Genomic DNA, 18207 nt, shown 5'->3' with positions numbered 1-18207 from the left:
CTACTGGAAAGAATTTTCTATTTTGTTTCCACAAAATAATGTTGCAGTATCTTGTTTTCTGACAGTGTGTTGCTAAGAGGCCTTGCCGTGAGGCTATTCCCTTTGTGTGCTGCCTCAGAAAGTCAGAGGCTTCGTTACCACCAATGGTAGTCACTTCAGACTGGCAGGCCCTCAAAGTGTCCCCATTTTCCAGCAACAGTCCTAGATTTGCAGAAGATGACCCAGTTTCTGCTGTTATCCCGGAATGTCCTGCTTTTCCTTAGGATGTCCTTTTTTCATTGGAGAAATGTTGGAGGGTATGGAATAGAATTGGGGCTCACATGATCATATGATAATAATAAACAAGCAAGCAAGCAAGCAAACAATTAGAATAGTTGATAATAACAAAAGTATCCATGGTTAATAATAACAATAGATAACAACAACAATAATCCTGGCACATAGAAATATAGCATACAGGGTGAGGCCAGAGCTGCCTGTTTTCTTGAGAGCTGATTTTCTCTTTATAAATAAATGCATGTGTGTGTGACAGCAAGAGAGCAAGAAAGCACTTTGTCACCTGCATCATGAAATGCTGCAGCCCAGACATGGGTTTTTATCACCTCATTGAGAATTAGTATTGAGCGGGAAATTTTGACGCTGACTCAAAAAGTGCTGATATTTTACCTAATTGAACACAGTGAACATAAAAGTCTCGGTCTCCTTCGGGCTTCGACTTTGGAGTTATGTTGATGAACTCTGGATTCCCCTTTCCAACTCTTCTTCTTCCTAGGCTGCTTGTGTCCCTTGCTGTCCGCTTCCCCTTAAGCTCTTGCTTCTTCAGTCACCAGCCGAGCTATAGGCCAGCCAATGGCATCTGGGCAATCTCCTGCCTGCCCTTGCTTCTCTGTGGCATTAAAGCAACCCCATTATGGACATTATGTGTATCTGAAGAAGTGTGCATGCACACAAAAGCTCATACCAATAACAAACTTAGTTGGTCTCTAAGGTGCTACTGGAAGGATTTTTTATTTTATTTTTTATTTTGTTTCGACTACGGCAGACCAACACGGCTACCTACCTGTACCCATTATGGACAGAAACTTTATCTCTGCCACCAGAAACCCTTGTTGCACCACAAAATTGGTTTTCAAAATGCGCTGAGGAACTTAGAGGTTCATTGGAAAGCTGATCGTTCTTGAGCTGGAAACTCTGTGGTGGTGGGCAAGCTTTTCAGAAATTCACTTGTCCTCTTTGGTCCTCCTTCCCTTTCAGTGCACAACTATATAGGGTAACGAAGGGGTGTTTCTTTTCTAAGGTATGCTCACGTCCTATGGAGCAACAGTGAGGTCCAACAGGTGCGGCCAGCACCCTCTCATGTATATTTTCACACATATAACAGGGTTTTGTAGCAGATCACTCAACGTGGGAAGGACACCTTCAAGATGAAGAGTGTTAAAAAAAGCAGCCAACAATTCATTACAACATAGGTAGCCTGAAACAGAAGCTGGGTGGCTTTGGACAAAATCTCTTTTAAAATGAGAAAGTGACAGAGTTACGATAATAGCACTGATACTGCACGCAGGTGTGTCTTTGGGGGACACCCCCCCCCCCGTTCTCATTACAATCTTTGCATCAGGTTGCTGTCATTGCATCGAGACAACGTTTAGTACAGTCCCTTCTTGGGCCCCTCATTTCTCCTCCCCTTCTCCAGATGAGCTTTGATTACACACTTACATTCCCCCCTCCCCACCTCCCAAAATAGACAGCTGACACCAGTCCGGCCACTGTTGTTTACTTGAGTGGGTTGCATTTGTCAATTTGTTTCCTTGTTTGTTTATTGCAGGAGATGGGAAATGCATTGCCGTGGCTCTCCGACTGTCAGAGGAAAACGGGAACGCCGGCTAATGATTACACCGAGAACGTGGCATTCAGATACCAGGAAACTGTCATCAAGTTTCAACCGAGGTATTTTCTTCCAAGTAAACAAATCTTTGTTCACTTCTGTTTAACTCTAAATCAGGGCGGACACCTGCACTTCTCTGTTTGCAAGCTGGCATAACTTGTTATTCACTCAGTCAGACATAGCCAGCCAGCCATGGTTGGTGCTCCCCTGGGTGCCTAACACTTTTTTCCAGTCTCAGGCAGGCAGCAAAAACCGATTTATTGAGCCACCTGTGGGCTAACCCATACATGGCTGCCGGATCATAAATTTTGCAGGTCTACTCCTATCAGAAACAAAGTTTTAGAAAAAGAAAAAAACACAGCTGAAAGATGAGATTCTATGCCAAGGTAACCCAAGTTCTTTGTTTAGAAAACCTTAATTCAGCAACCTTGAAATTATGCTTCATTATTTTCTCTCATAGAAGCTAATTGAAAGCATTTATTTCTGTGGTAAAAGTAAGCACAGTCTGTGCAACTGATAGGCACTTTGCTAATGAAAACAAATGTGTTATTTTTTTGCTCAGTTTGCTAATAAAAACAAATGTTATTTTTGCTCAGTTCTTTGAGTTCTTGCTAACCATTACAAACAACTGCTTTTGCTCAAGTGGGAATTGATCTCACACTTATTTGGATAACTATCTTACGATGGCACCGCCTTGTCAAAATTGTGATAACTATTTCAAAGATGAATCGGACTGAGTTTCAATTTTTTCAAGACATTCTAAGGTTCAAACTGGTCTCTATGCCATTCACACAAGTACCAGTTGTGTGAATCTTTCTTTTTCTTTCTTAGTCTAACTAGCGCACACAAGACCAACTATCTGGGTTGGAACCCTGGCACAGGAAGATTAAGGTGGTTTATCCATTTGCTACGGTACCAGTCTAGAACAAGGGCCCCACAACTGCTATTTGAAATATGGGGAAATCCTCCTAATGGTGTCAGTGGAAACTTTCCACTCAGTGCTGACAAGCAGGCAGCAGGGGTCTGATCTGGATTGGGAATGCCATGGGGAGCTCTCTGTGTGCTTTTTACGCTAAAAAGTCACTCACTTAATTGCCATGAGTGTGTGGTTCATGTCTAGTTTGGGCCTTAGAAAAGAGGGAATCTAGGTGGCATTCTTAACAGTGCCACAGTGGGTTATCCTGCTGCAGTGTGTGGCTTTGTGACACATGCAAGCACACACAAAGACACATGTATAAGCTGAATCATCTCTCCATCTTGCCCCAGTCCTTGTTCTTGAGGTGGGCAGTCCGCCTTTTAAAACACTTCAAATTGGCACCTACAATTACCCTCCCAATTTTCACGTTGCAGGACAGATCAGAGTGCATTTATTTCACCAAAGGATGGCACTGAACATTTCCAGAACTTCAGTGAGGTAAGTTTATCAGTGACCTTAAAAGCTGTGTATTAGGATGCTGTGGGCATCTTTATTTAAGTGAGTAAAAGAGACAAAGGGCCGGTTGGCACTTGCATGCTCTCCATGCATCCCTTTATGACTGTACGGATAATCTGTTAGAGGTGAGTGATGGGAAGCACCTTTGCCCGAGATCTTGGAGAGCGGCTTTCAGATATAGATAATAATGGGCTAGATAGACAAATAGCCTTACTTGGCATAATGCATCTCTCTCTCTCTCATTTATTTATTTATTTATTATAACTTAACCTTCACCTGTACAGATAAAAGGGCAGGTACAGAACATAAAAAAGTAACAACCTAAGTATACAAGAGACAACAAAGCCTTATATTATGCACCATCAAAACAAGCAAAGGCAGCTTAAAAATAGCAGGGAAGGCTAAACCATCACCAGTGCAAAAACCTTAAAAGTCCTGGGCAAACAAATATAAGTATTAACCTGGGGCCAGCATGGTAACAATGTCAGTGCTAGTTATGTGCATCAGAGGAGGGTGTTCCACAGAGAAGCAGTAGCGAAAAGTGGGGCAGTGTGGGTACCAGTCTACTGCTGTCCTGGCCACCCAACACCACAGGCCACTTGCTTACCGAGAGGAAGAAGGGAGAGGGATGAGGCACGGGCAGCTTGTTGTGGTGCGACAGGTGGTGGTGGAGCCAGTCCAACACTGGTGCCAGGCTCTTCACACCCTGCCCCTTCCCTCTTGGTAGGTGGCTGTGGCCTGCGGTGCTAGGAAGCCAGGAGAACAAGACTCTATTCCCCATCAACACATAGCAAGCCATCTCCAAGCATCCTCCGAAGAACTCAGAGACATGAGCAGGCTGGTATAGGGAGAACCACACTTCCAGGCGTTTGGGTCCCAGATAGAGGTTCTAATGGTCGGATTTCAGTGAGCTTGGTTCATGCTTCCATTGTCAGTCAAGTAATAAAGAGTACAAGGGATGTGCATGCATTTATGAATTGGCCTAATTTTATTGAAGGCATTTGCTTCGAAACACTAATTCTGGAGTACATGCAGTGGTCCTGAAAGGAGGCAGGAGTTCTGCATTATGATCTGAATGTACATGTATTTAGTAAAAATTAAAGGCCATCATTGACAGCATTGCTTTTCTTATATGCATTGGAACATTCAAGAGATTTGCATCATAGCTGCTTACTCCTTTAGCCTAGTGATCGGTGTCCATACAAATTATTTTGTTTTGTGCTGCTTATATGTCTGTCATCTACAAAGACTGATCAGTAAAGGGAGGGTCAAAAGAGCCACTTCCTCTTCATCAGGCAGTCACTGTGGATGGTAATTGGCTAGTAGAATGCTCTTCTTCCTCTTGAGAGCCAGCCCTGTATTATGCTCAGCGAGTAAGCAGAAAACTTGGTGGCAAGTGTGGCAATTGGTTAGCAGTTGAGAGGGTGGCACTTCTGCTTTGAAGAAATTGGGGAGAAACTTTGGGCTCATCCATACTTCCACTTGTCCTGTACAGAGAAATAAGGATCTGAGCATTTTCCTGCTTGTCCCATGCTTTCCGAGCAGTTTTGTGTTTGCCCCACGACTTCCTCCTGGAAAACACACTCTTTACCACTGAATTGGAACAAATGGCAATCCGTGGAACCACCCAATTGCTATTTGGTCCGATTCAGTGGTAAACCATGGGTTTCTCCAGGCGAAAGTGGCAGACCAAAGAGAGGTGCGGACAAGCCTTTCTTTGCACTCCTGTGAGTTGGTCAGTGATCACCCTTGTGCTGTTTTGAATTACATGTGGTTCAAAATTAGTCTTGGGATGGCCTCCTTTTGTGAAATTACGTACCACACAAAGCATGTGTTACGTGTTGCCATGCCACCCACCTTGTGACACGCATGCAGATAAATAAGCTGCCATAACTTGTTTTTGGTTTTGGTTTGGTTCTGTTCTGAAAACTGAGATGCCTTTGAAAATCAGAAGCGTTTGTAAGCTTAGAGCATTGTAAAGGTACAAGGGGAAGATTGCTCAAGGTAGACGAGAGACCTTGTTAAGCTGAGGGGAGGACGTGCAGATGTTATGTGCTGATAACAGCAGAGTGTAGAAGAACAAAAGAGGCAAAACTATAATGAAAGAAAATCAAGACTGGTGACTAGCAAAATAGTAGGATCAAAATGTGTTGCTGAAGAGTAAATCTGAGAAGCTTTTTAAAAAATAATGATAAGGTTGCCTACTTGATCAGGCAGTGGGAAACGTATTAGGCCAAGAGGATATAATCGAGCGGATTTATGCTCTGATGATCATAACAGTGTACTACTGTTGCCCTGGGCAAGAGAACCATCATGAAGGAGGTTGACTAAAGGCATATTTGCACCAGATTCAGCATTGTGGCAAGCATTCATAATAAAATAGGAGTGATCTGGCACGACAGAACTCTGCTCTAGATTTGTCCTGCCTGTAATGCAGTTGTGGGTGCAGGACCACTATGGGCCAAAGCAGCACTTCTCAAACTTCTTTTTCATAGGACACATCACCTTCCCCCCACCTTTTGGTCCCCCCCCCCCTCAAAAAAGCATATAATGGTAAAGGTAAAGGGACCCCTGACTGTTAGGTCCAGTTGCGGATGACTCTGGGGTTGCGGCACTCATCTTGCTTTACTGGCCGAGGGAGCCGGCGTTTGTCCACATGCAGCTTCCAGGTCATGTGGGCAGCATGACTAAGCTGCTTCTGGTGAACCAGAGCAGTGCATGGAAATGCCATTTACCTTACCGCCGGAGTGGTACCTATTTATCTACTTGCACTTTAACGTGCTTTCGAACTGCTAGTTTGGCAGGAGCAGGGACCGAGCAACGGGAGCACACCCCATCACGGGGATTCGAACCGCTGACCTTCTGATCGGCAAGCCCTAGGCTCTGTGGTTTAACCCACAGCGCCACACACATCCCCCAAAAAGCATATAGGTAACTCATATTTTAAAAACGTACTCTCTAGTGCAGCGAATGAGAAAAAATAAAATACACACCCCTTCAAGCACTGACTTCATAACTAACACCAAACCAGGTATGTATTATGAAAATGATGTGCCCTTCCCAGGCCATGCTACATAGAAGGGACACCTTAACTGGTACATTTTTAAAAAAGGAATAATTAGTAGAATGCACTAGCACCGTATTATGAAAATCACTGGCCTTAGGCCGGGACCTTAATGCTGATAGCCTGTCTTTGACCATCATTATCATCATAAAAAAAATAAATCAAGTTCAGGGCCAAGTACAAATATCCTCAGCTGTTCCCAACCTTTCCATTGAGCACCTAAATGGAGCTTGTTGACCACCAGGGATATACTTTGAGAAGCTTTGGGCTCGAGAGTTTGGGGTATATAGGCTGCAGGTGCATCTCTACCCTCAAAAGCCTCTGCTTTAAATGAAAAGGTCCCTGTGGCACTACAGTACTTCCCCTACCCTAGATATTGAGCGTGAGCAGAAAAATCCAAATCATGCACCATGGTAACTTAAATTCAGTGCCAAGAAAACCTTTATAGTTCTGCATCTTGTGTAACACACGCAGCATTCTGGGCTTGCTGGTATTTCTCAGCACCGAATAAAAATGCATTTCATTTTGTGAGAAATCGGCAAATGCAAAACAAACATTCAGTTTTCGACCTTAGAAATTGTGGGGTAAGGGCAAATTCATAGATCTCATAACATTTCTTTAAGGGGACAGCAAAACGGGTGGCAAGGAAATTCAGAAACACTTGTAATATGCGTAGCTTAATAGTAGTGGACAAAGTTGTAGTCTAGGTTATGAGCACAGAAGCATGGAATGCAAAATTGAATCAGTGAAACACTTCTTTTTAAAAAACAAACAAACAGCACACTTGCTTGGTTTATATACTTCATTGGGGGCAAAGCACTATCCAAGAGTATTGAAATCCATCTTGTAATAGCTAGAAGTCTTTTTCCTCCTCCCTTCTCTAACATCTGGTGTTTTGCCAGGCAGCGTCCACCCACTTTCAAGCTATCTTAAGGGCCGGAAACATCCGTTTTTTAAAAAAGAAGTGAAAGCTTAAGATATCTTACTGCTTGCTTCTGTACCCAGCACAAGTCCTGTGCTTAGGTGGTGTAAGTCCTGCCTTGACAATGACACTTCTGCACCCAGTTCCACAGACTCTCGCAATATTGCTTTGCAAGCACTTAAATGGGACAAAGAGTTTCGGATGAAATATAAGTCAAAATTATGCCTTTGAAAAGAGCGTGATTGCTGCCACAGTTCTGCTTGTGAATCATATTCTGACGTGCATTAAGTGAACGAGTTGCCTTTAAGAGCCCACTCTTTCAATTTAATATACTGCGGAGCCTTTCCCTGCTTTATTTGGATCTGCCTTTCCGTTTGGTCTGTTGTTTACCGGGATCAGTAGTTGGAAGTCCAGAAATGTTATAGTCTAAATAAGCTGTCTGCTAGACAGAAGAATCACGTGGAGTGGCTTAGACTGGAGACAAGGTGCAGCTCATTAAGCCATCGTTAGCAATCCAAGTTTTGTAGGCCAAGTGCACAAATAATTCAGATGAGTTGCTTCACGCGGTTGCACCAAGAATGTAGGGCCAGGGATGTAGTGGTAAATTTGGAAGTGTAAGCACTCACCCTGACAGCCCACATAGCCACACCCCCGAAGAGCATCTGAAAGCAGTGTTGATCTCTGTGAATTTGTTGGCAGTCAAGAGAGTAACAAATGCCTCGTTCTCTGACGTCCTCTATGCTAATCTGTCACAATGAAAGTCAGAAGCTGAAGGTCTCGTTATCAACTCAGTCGCTTGCGAGAGCAAGGAGGGCCTGTCAGTTACCCTCAGCTCTCTGACGGATGACATAACTGCTACTGCTGTGTTTGTGTGGGGAAAGTCCTGAAGCTGTGCTTCGCTGTGTCCATCCCCCTCTACACTGCCGATGCATAGTTTGTTGGTTTGTGTACAACAAGCCGTTAGGTGACTTGGAAACTGTGGTTGTTTCAAAAATGGAATATATGGAGGTCTGACAAGGGGCTTGGATAGCTGAGTAAAGGGTGCAGTCCCAACCATGTCTGCTCGGAAGTCAATCCTATTGAATTCAAAGGAGCTTACTCTCAGGTAAAAGGGGTTAGGTTTGCAGCCCAAGTTGCATATACAGTCATACCTTGGTTTTCAAACAGCTCTGTTTCCGAACTAGTATTGGCTCCCGAACACTGCAAACCCAGAAGTGACTGTTCTGGTTTGCGAACTATTTTTGGAAGCCGAAAGTCCAACAGGGCTTCCGCAGCTTCTGATTGGCTGCAGGAGCTTCCTGCAGCCAATCAGAAGCCGTGCTTTGGTTTCCGAAGGTTTTGGAAGTCATATGGACTTCCGGAATGGATTCCTTTTGACTTCCAAGGTGTGACTGTATACTTGGAGAGCTCTGCATATTTCTTACAGGCTTTGTGTGTGGTCTAAAAACCTTAGAAGAGTCACATCCCTACCTACAGAAGCCAGTTCCTAAGTTCAAGAAGGGCCAGCGTCCATGCCACTTTCCCACGTGTTCACTCCTGTCTCTTCTTTTTCATTTCCACATTAACCTGTTGAATTTTCAATAAAGACGTGTGCCCAAATTTGTATTTAAGATGTGAATTTAAACATATGTTTCTATGTGCGTTTTCTCTCAAAATGCACATCTTAGAAATTCTGTCTTTTTTGTGTTCTGTGGGTTGAGAGTCATGTTGGAAAAACCAGGAAGTGTGGAAAGCTGGCGGCTAATGAAAGTTCCAGCCTGTGTGTTAGTCTGGGAGGTGTGGATCAGGTTGGTTCATACCAGAATTCAACAAAGATCTGATTCTTCAAGCATTCCTCTCCAGAGGTCTGCCATACACAAATATATTCTAGCAAAGGAGTGTGTGTTTGGGGGGGGGACCACCACGTGTTGCTAAAATACAGTTCCTATCATTCCTTTACATTGCCCGTCCCCTCTGGGGCTGATGGGAGTTGAGAGTCCCAACATCATCTGGAGGGCCAGAGTTTCTCTACCAGTGTCGCAGCGTGACCAAAAGACACAACCCAGGCTAGGTCTTCAAAAACAAAGGGGCAGGGCTACGGAGATGGACATCGGTTCAATTTACAAAGCCCCCCCTCATTAAGTTCTGTTGGGGCAAAATAAGGTGGTTCTGTGTGAGCAGATGCACTGCCTCTTCCAGAGGTCCTTGCGATAAACAGGTTCTTCATCACCCATCAGCACGAGGGACATTTCTTTAGTAAATGAGGGAAAATATCTATAGCCCTTATGCCATGCCTGGATAAAGCAATTTCTGCTTAGCTGGTTCAGCAGTGTCCTGTAACAAACAAAACACGAGTCTCTTTGTGTCTCACCGCTGTTGGTTTGTTCCACGCACAAAGGAAATGGCTGACTGAAAATGGCAGTATGTTTTCTCCCCCTCCTTTCCCCGTCTTAACAGATGTTGACAGTTTCCTTGTTTATCACATATAAAAACCATAGCAATTTTTTTTCTGGATAAATAGAGGTTGGCAAAGATGTGTTCTCTTTGATGTCCCTCTCTCCTGCCCCCCACAACCAACACCTAAATAGACTCTAAATCTACCACCATCCTTCTTTTGAAATGCTGCTTTCCTTGAAAGGATGCTCTCTCTCTCTCTCTCTCTCTCTCTCTCTCTCTCTCTCTCTCTGTGTGTGTGTGTGGTGTTGTTGTTGTTGTTGTTGTTGTTGTTGTTTTTAAATAAAGCCTAGTGTTTAATAAAAACCTAGTGACTAGTATTAGAAATGGCCCTTTCATTGTTATGTATTTCATTGTATGCTGACTTTATTTAAAAAACAACAACATTCGATTAAACTTGGCTTTCTGAAGTCCTTCCAAAGACTTTGGTATTCAGCCTATATAGAAAGAGTCAGCGTGAGGCCAGTTTGAGCCTGGAAGGGAGATACATTATTATTATTATTATTATTATTATTACCACAGGTATTTATTTAGTTAGCACCATATATGCAAATGAACAGGTATGACAGATCTCTTTCCAAAGAGGCCTGCTATCTAAAACAGACACATGGAAACAGCACAGGAAGGGGTAAGCAGAGAATGCGCAATTGAGAGAAGAGCATGTTGCCATTTCTATTACACGCCCTTTTGCACACTATATATTTACAGCACATTGCCGCCGTCCCCCTAAGAATCTTGGGAACTGTAGTTTGCTCACCACACGGCTGGCTGCAATCCCCAATGCCCTTAACAGACTACAGTTCCTAAGATTCTTTGCGGGGTGGCAGAGGTCATGTGCCTTAAATGTGTTTTACATGTATGGTGTGGATGTGCCCTTAGTTGCAGAAAGATACAGGGAGCAGGAGGTTGATCCAAAGGCTTCCTTGAAATGGTGGGTTTTGAGGACAGTTTAAAGGAAATAAGAGAGCTGGTAACACAGAGGCATTCTGGGAGGCCATTCCAGACATAAGAGGCAGCGAGGGGAAATGGGTGGAGCCATTTCAGGAAGTAGGAGACCTTTGGAAGCCATGAGTGGTAGCGATGAATGAGTGAAAGGAGGTGCCACAGCTAGGAATGGGAGATGAATTCAATTCAGTTCACATTCAAAGGTGAGATTACCTAATTCACATTTCCCGAAACAATAGGACAACAAAAATACAGTCATTCTTTGACATCCACACTCCTCTGAATTTTGCAGTGCACTTCTCCAGCCGAACAATATGTTCAAAAATGCATCCCTTCATTTTTTTGTAGTGTACATAGAAATGGATATATTGTTGAAAATACCGCAGAGGACATTATATTAATAAAACTGCTCTGTAAATATATGAATGTAAGGCAAAATTGCACACAAATGTATTTCTATTAGGAGACACCCACACTAAAGGGCTGATAAATTTTCCTGAGGACCGCAAACTGAGGTGGAAATGTGGAGAACTTAATTTAAGATTTGAAAAAATATATATCTAGAATCCAAAAGAAACCATTTTTAAAAGACCTGCAATCTTAAGCGTACATATTCCACTGACTGCTGTGGGACCTGCTTCTGAAGAAACATGCGTAGTAGGATTGTAAGAGTCATAAAGAAAGCAGAATTTCGCTATAAGTGACTTTTCCCCTCCATAGTGCTGCAGTGAGGGGGAAGAGCTGTACCTGGTAGACTTTTGTCTTCTACACAGCTCCTTAAAAGTAGTTCCCCTCAAGTTCTGGAACTGCCAACTTTTATCAGCGAATTGGAGCAGGAGGAGCAATGATAAGATTTGCCAATGGCTGCAAGTGATTGATATTGAACCTTCGGGTTGAGAGGTGCCATTCCTCTGAATACTATTTTCTAGGAAATAGCAGGAGAATGCAATTGTGGCCATACCATGCTTGATGGCTTTCCTCCACCTTTCGATAGCACTTCATTGGCCCATACACCTGAAAAGAGGAATCAGTAAGAAATGAGAGATTTCAGACTTGACGGTTTGCAGTTATTTATATTGGTTCTGTATTCCAAGTCACTATCAAGGTCATGTTAAAAAAAATGTTTTTAACAAAATATATTTTTATTTCAAATCCCTCAACGGTAGCTGGAAATCTGCTGGAAACCTCATGCCTGCAACAGATGGGAGAAATATATATTTAGAGCTGATTTAATTTTTCTAAAAATGAGTATATTACAGCATCGGCATTGCTAAAAACAGCACTGACCACCCAGTTTTTAACACACTAGTCTGCTTGGGGAGTTTTGTACCATAGTTAGTAATGAGTGTCAGCTGTTAATTATGGAACAAATATATATCTGTAGGAATATTCTAAATTGAGGAATTTATTTTCCTCTTGATGAAGGAGTTAATTGCTTCTGTCTGGTCAGCCAAATGAGAGAGATATTTCAGACATATCCCTGCTTATTTTCTTGATGCTTCCCAGGGCAGTGATGTGCAAACTGTTCCAGGGAGCTCTATGGTTTCAGGGGTGGCCAACTCCCTAGAGACTGCGATCTACTCACAGAGTTAAAAACTGGCAGTGATCTACCTCCTTTTTTGGGGTTCAGGTCAAAGTTGTTGAGTTTTTTCAGGGAGGAGGTAAAATGTTGAGCTTTTTTTTAGGGGAGCCACAGTTGTTCAGCTTCTTTGGGAGGAGCCAATGATCTACCAGTGATCTACCGCAGACGTCAAATGATCTACCTGTTGGACATGCCTGGTTTATAAGAAGTTTAGTGGGGATTTCCAATGGGAAGATCAGTAACAGCAGAGAAACATCCCAGAAAGACTGCTGCATCAATCCCCATTTGAACATCCTCCCTTGCAGTATTACGACTGCAGGACTGCACTTGCTGGCTTCTCATCCACTGGAGGGGAGAGATCTGAAGTGGTGTGCATTCTCTCCTTGCATGACTTAGAACCCTGCACTATATGGGTTCAAAGTCACATAGGAAGCAACGCTCCCCACAAACAGATGGTGCTGAAGAGAGGTTATGGGTCAGTGACCACAACCCCAGTTACAAACCAATCCCCTTTTCTGGGTGCCCTCATCACCAGAAGTTAGTTGGGGGGAGGGGAAAGGGCATTTTTGGCTGTGGTACCCACTTAAAGGAGCTCCCCACAGAAACCCAACTAGTGCCTAAATTAATACTATTTATATTCCAGATGGAAGGTTTTTCTTCTTTACCCAAGCATTTTAGGTTATGCTGTGGATTTACCCTATGTAGATTGTGTTGCGTTGCTTCAAATTTTGCTGCTGGGTTGTTATTTTACGGCGTTGCACCCTGCCCTGGAAACAATGCCCTCCCTGCCTGAGGAAAGGCAACATAGAAGTTCTTGAAACAAAATGAATTAAATCATTGAACGCTCCTGTGAGCCAAAAGCCACCCTGTATCTCTGGATGGGGCAAGTTCTAATGCTGAATGTTCTGGCCATGCCTTCTTCCCGTCTGCATCTGCTGGATGGGTGACGGTGCAATGTCTTTTGTGTAGAATGCAGTTTGGTTTGTTCAGTTTTTCCCAATGCAGAGAAGGGGCACAAGTTATTTGCCTGAGGAGGAGAAGGAGGTACTTGCAGGACAAGTGTTTCATGCAGAAACCCAGAAGCTAAACTCCGGTGAGGGTGTGCATTTGTCACTCTTGCACACTCTATAAGTTAAACCATTTTTTTTCTACCCCCCCCCCCCCGAGGAATATATGAAGTGTCTTTTCTAGCTTTGATTCAGAAAACACCTGGCAGTTATCAGAAGTCTGAGAAACATTGGTGTAGGGTAGGGATGGATGAATCTTATCAATGTTGGTTTCTCTTGGTTTCTCATTTTTCCATTCTTAAATCCAGTTCTCCACATTTCTCCAGCAATTTGCATTAAAAAAAGAATCATGACAATTTACCGGTGTATTAGTGTGAATTTCTCCTAATAAACACATTTTAATGCAATTTTCAATCATATAACTTATCTCTGCAAACATTTTTCACTAATGTAACAACATATTTTTGCACATTTTCACTAAAATCTGCATTTTCATATATACTTTCTCTAGATACACACATTTTTGCACGCACTGTTTAGTGATAGAATGGTATCACAAAATTCTGAGAAGTGTGAATTTCTAAGGATACCTGTGTTTTGGTTCACATAATAATAATAATAATAATAATAATTTATTATTTATAGCCCGCCCATCTGGCTGGGCCTCCCCAGCCACTCTGGGCGGCTTCCAACACAATATTAAAATACAATAATTCATCAGACATTAAAAGCTTCCCTAAACAGGGCTGCCTTAAGATGTCTTCTAAAAGTCTGATAGTTGTTGTTCTCTTTGACATCTGGTGGGAGGGTATTCCACAGGGCGGGTGCCACTACCAAGAAGGCCCTCTGTCTGGTTCCCTGTAGCTTGGCTTCTCGTAATGAGGGAACCACCAGAAGGCCCTCGGCGCTGGACCTCAGTGTCTGGGTAGATCGATGGGGGTCAGGAAATGCAGATTATGTGATTTCTCATTATAATGCAAACAAAACTGAACACCTCTGTTGTTCAGTCGTTCAGTCGTGTCCGACTCTTCGTGACCCCATGGACCAGAGCACGCCAGGCACGCCTATCCTTCACTGCCTCTCGCAGTTTGGCCAAACTCATGTTAGTAGCTTCGAGAACACTGTCCAACCATCTCATCCTCTGTCGTCCCCTTCTCCTTGTGCCCTCCATCTTTCCCAACATCAGGGTCTTTTGGACACCTCTAGCTGAGGGTATATTTGCATGCAGTGTAAGAGGTTCTAGGTTCGGATAAAGAAAGTTCTGGATTGAGCTCCTGTATCCCTCTCCCTGAGCTGTCACTTGCCTGTCTGCAGTTTAAGAGCCAGTGTGGTATAGTGGTTAGATTGCTGGATGAGGACCTTGGGAGACAAGGGTTCAAGCCCCCACTCAGCTGTGAAGCTCCCTGGGTGACCTTGGGTCAGCCACTGTCTTTCAGCTTAACTTTTCTGATAGGGTTGTTGTGAGTGTAAAACTGGGAAGCGAATAACTGTGTTTGCTACCTTGAGCTCTGTAGAGGAGAGTTGGGGTATGAATACAAATCAACCAACCAATCAATCAAATTAAAATCAAATGTAAGCTGCAGAAATATGAGGTCACACATTTTTGGAGCAATGCTCGTTTATGCCTTAGCGTTGACAAGCTCTCCTTATTTTGCTTTATCTTGGATTGTTCCCTGCTCAGAGGGTATGAACTCCTTTGCGTTCTGCCCTGCATTTGGGGGGTGGAGGAGAAATCGTACTTTCATCGCCTACACATGGACTTTCGTCACCTCCTCGGTCCATGAATGATTAGGGCTGTGGGAATGCTTGCATCCCAGCAAGATGCTTGTGTCAGATTAAGCGGCTAGAATATTGCACTCTGTATTCAAGACTGGGAATGAGAAATGGCTCAAGCATGAAACAGGAGCTGGAGGAGCTGCTAAGAGATAAAGAGCCTTTGCCGTCATTGACTTGTTTGCAGCGAATGACAAAGATCTGTTAATTTTGCCCTGGCGCAGGATGGGAAATGAAAAGCCAACCCTCTGCTCAAAAAAGAAAAAGGAAAAAAAAAGAGGAGCCTAGAAATGTAACCCTTTGCTTTCTGCAATGTATTGCACAATATGCTATGGAGGGATTTTATTCTCCTCCTTTTTATGAATGGAAAAGGGGGAGGGGCTTAATGCCACCAGGCCCTGCAATCAGCACAACCTGTGAAATCCTTACATGGCATTTTTTTGCTCCGAGAGCAAAGCCTCCAGCTTCTCAGACTGGCTTTCAGGAACAAATCTTTTCTTCCTTTTTGCTGACGAGATGATCTTTCCCTTGTGTCATAAATAATCCAGATCAGTTAAATAGATGGAGGAAATGAAGGCGCATAAGGAGTATGGCATGTCTAAGCAGTTAATTCACTTTCCCTGAGCTGTGAGGAGGAGCAGCCTTTCTTGCAGACAGCCCCAAGGAATTGGAGACTTGATCCTTGCCATTCCCTCGCTCTCCATCTATCCCAATGTTCTGTTTTTGCCTGCAGAATTCTTTGCTGAAGCTGCAAGCCCTTGAAACTGACCTCTGCTCTGCATTTCTGCCAAACCAGGAAGAAACACCACAGCTGCCGGCTTCAAGAGACCCAGTTCCTTCATCGATCCCAACCAGCAGTGTGCAAGTTGATGGGGAGAGTTGTGGAGGTAAGAGAAGATCTTTGTTAATGGGCTGCCCTTGTTTCTGATTGTAGAGGCAACTCAGTGGCATACGCCTTGACCTAATAAATTGCAGGGCCCCCCTCTTCAAACAGCACGCAGGGCTGAGGCATAATTTGGTGTCACAAGTGTTACTTATTATTGTTATTATTGATTAAATAAAAGCTAATACAGTCACACACACACACACACACACACAGTGAGAGGAGAATAAAGGAAAGCCAAATGCCATTTTGTGTGTGTTCTGATTACTTTGGGGAAGAGCACTGTCTTAAAATTGGCCAGTTCCTTCATTTTCACACAAAATTGATTTTTGTAGGTTTCCGGCCATTTCACTTCTGATTATGTTCTACTGTTAGGATTGTGCTAACATGTGCTTTTTTCTAGACAGTCTATTGCCTGTGTTCCCCCAACTCCAACACACACACTCGCACACTTTTGCCAGGCCATTGTTGATTTCCCCATTCTGTTATTGATTGCAGATTGATTGCCTGAGCAGGGCAAGTGGAAGACTTAAAAGCCACACATTAATTTTCATCACCAATGGCTTGCTCATCAAACACACTATTTTTTTTGGTGTGCATCCTTTTTTTGTTCATTCCTTCCCTTTCCTCTCTCGCTCAAAATCAACTGTTGGAAATAAATGGATTTGAAGCTTGGGATTCTTTTCTGTCAATTCTGAGCTTGTAATCACGCAGATGGCATGAGATGGATTCCTGGGTTCAGGCAGAAGGCAAATCACTGTGCATGAAAGTGGGTCATAGTTAGCAAGACCAGTGTAGCAAGCAGATGAGTTATAGGCAAGCTTAAAATGTGCAGGCCGTGTGTGGTCTCCATTAAGGCAAATGGGTCAGTATTACATGGCCTAATCCCAAGGTAATTTTTATAGATAAATAAAGTGACTGTAGCAAAAGAGCTTATTTCAAAAGCTTTTTATTCTCGGTCATTTTGCAAAGGATAACCCATCTCTTTCTAAGAATCTCTCAAATTAGTTTGGCAGTTCTACCTTTTGAGATGCATTTCACATCCATAAAAGCCACTGGGGCAAAAACTCTATAGCTCTCAAGGGCTAGAGAGATCCTCATTAGATGTGCCCCAATTAAGGCAAAGAAAGGAAGATGCATCCAGCTGCTTCTGTCAGCATCCCCTATTTTGTCTTGGTTTAAGATATACAAAAGAGACCCAAACCACTCTGCTTTTAAAATTGCTGAGTAGATCAATTTGGGGTGAAAGAAAGAAGCCACTGTGCTCCATGCTCAAGGTTGGCCTTCCTCTGATATGGCAAAATTCAGTCCACACACCAGGCATAGCCAATGTAGTGCTGCCCAGATGTTGGACTATAGCGCTAACTATTGGCCATGCTGACTGGAGATGATGGGAGTTGTAGTTCAACAACATTTGGAGGGTAGCACACACACATTCAAAAGCAGCCAATGCACATCTCCCCTGAATTCATTCTCTCGTGTCCATGAGGAACATTGTCCCAGGGCTAGTACATTTGTAAGCTTTTCTTAAGTTGCACTGGAACTGGAAGGATTTTATTTTCCACCTGGCCACCTGCAACTTCCCTGCGCTTCCCTATTTTGAGTATTGTGGACTTCGCTTGTTCATGAGCTAGGAGGCACAGATCTCACTGGAAAAGCTTTGCATCAAAGTTCAGGATATATAAAATAAAGGAAAATAACCTCAGTCTTGATCTTTGTATATTTGGAGCATAACAAAATGGCTTGTGGCCATTGTGCTGAGAGAGCTGATTTCACCCTAAGCATTTGCCAATTGAACCAAACTTAGGGCCGAGCCATTAAATCAGTTAAGAAAAGCCATGTGAATACAGTCACACCTCTGGTTACGATAGGTTGCATTCGTCACGGGATATGAACGCACCGAACCCGGAAGTACCAGAACGGGTTACTTCCGGATTCGGCGGTTTGCACATGCGCAGAAGCGCCCAATCATGCCACGCACAAGCGCAGACGCGGTGCTTCATGTTGCGTTCTGCTCGTGTTGCGAACGGGGCTCCAGAACGGATCCCGTTTGCAACCAGAGGTACCACTGTATACAAAAGCGAGGGTACAATATTTGACTCCCTCCGTGGGGCAACTGCTTTTGTCCCACCCCACAGAGCGGTTTAAAGTGGCTGTCATGCAGCACCTACATTGTGTGCAGCTCACAGCAACTATTCTGCAGTTGCATAATTCCCAGATCTTTCAGCCAAAGGTCTGGCTGAAGGTCCGCTTCACGCTGGATTGCAACTCCCGACATGGC

The 18207-nt window shown here is 43.6% G+C and overlaps 1 protein-coding gene across 1 annotated transcript in view; it reads left to right on the top strand.

Moving 5' to 3' along the window:
• The window catches only part of FAM13C (family with sequence similarity 13 member C), a 57348-nt gene that overhangs the window by 18866 nt on the left and 20275 nt on the right, over positions 1–18207 (top strand). The window contains 3 exon segments of the mRNA XM_033148843.1: positions 1826–1947; positions 3236–3299; positions 15840–15930. Of these exon segments, the coding sequence (XP_033004734.1) occupies positions 1826–1947; positions 3236–3299; positions 15840–15930 (277 nt within the window).

The sequence above is a fragment of the Lacerta agilis genome, chromosome 5 (assembly GCF_009819535.1).
Source record: "Lacerta agilis isolate rLacAgi1 chromosome 5, rLacAgi1.pri, whole genome shotgun sequence".
Taxonomy (NCBI): domain Eukaryota; kingdom Metazoa; phylum Chordata; class Lepidosauria; order Squamata; family Lacertidae; genus Lacerta; species Lacerta agilis.
The sequence above is the reverse complement of the archived record's forward strand: the minus strand, read 5'-3'. Positions and strand labels throughout refer to the sequence as shown.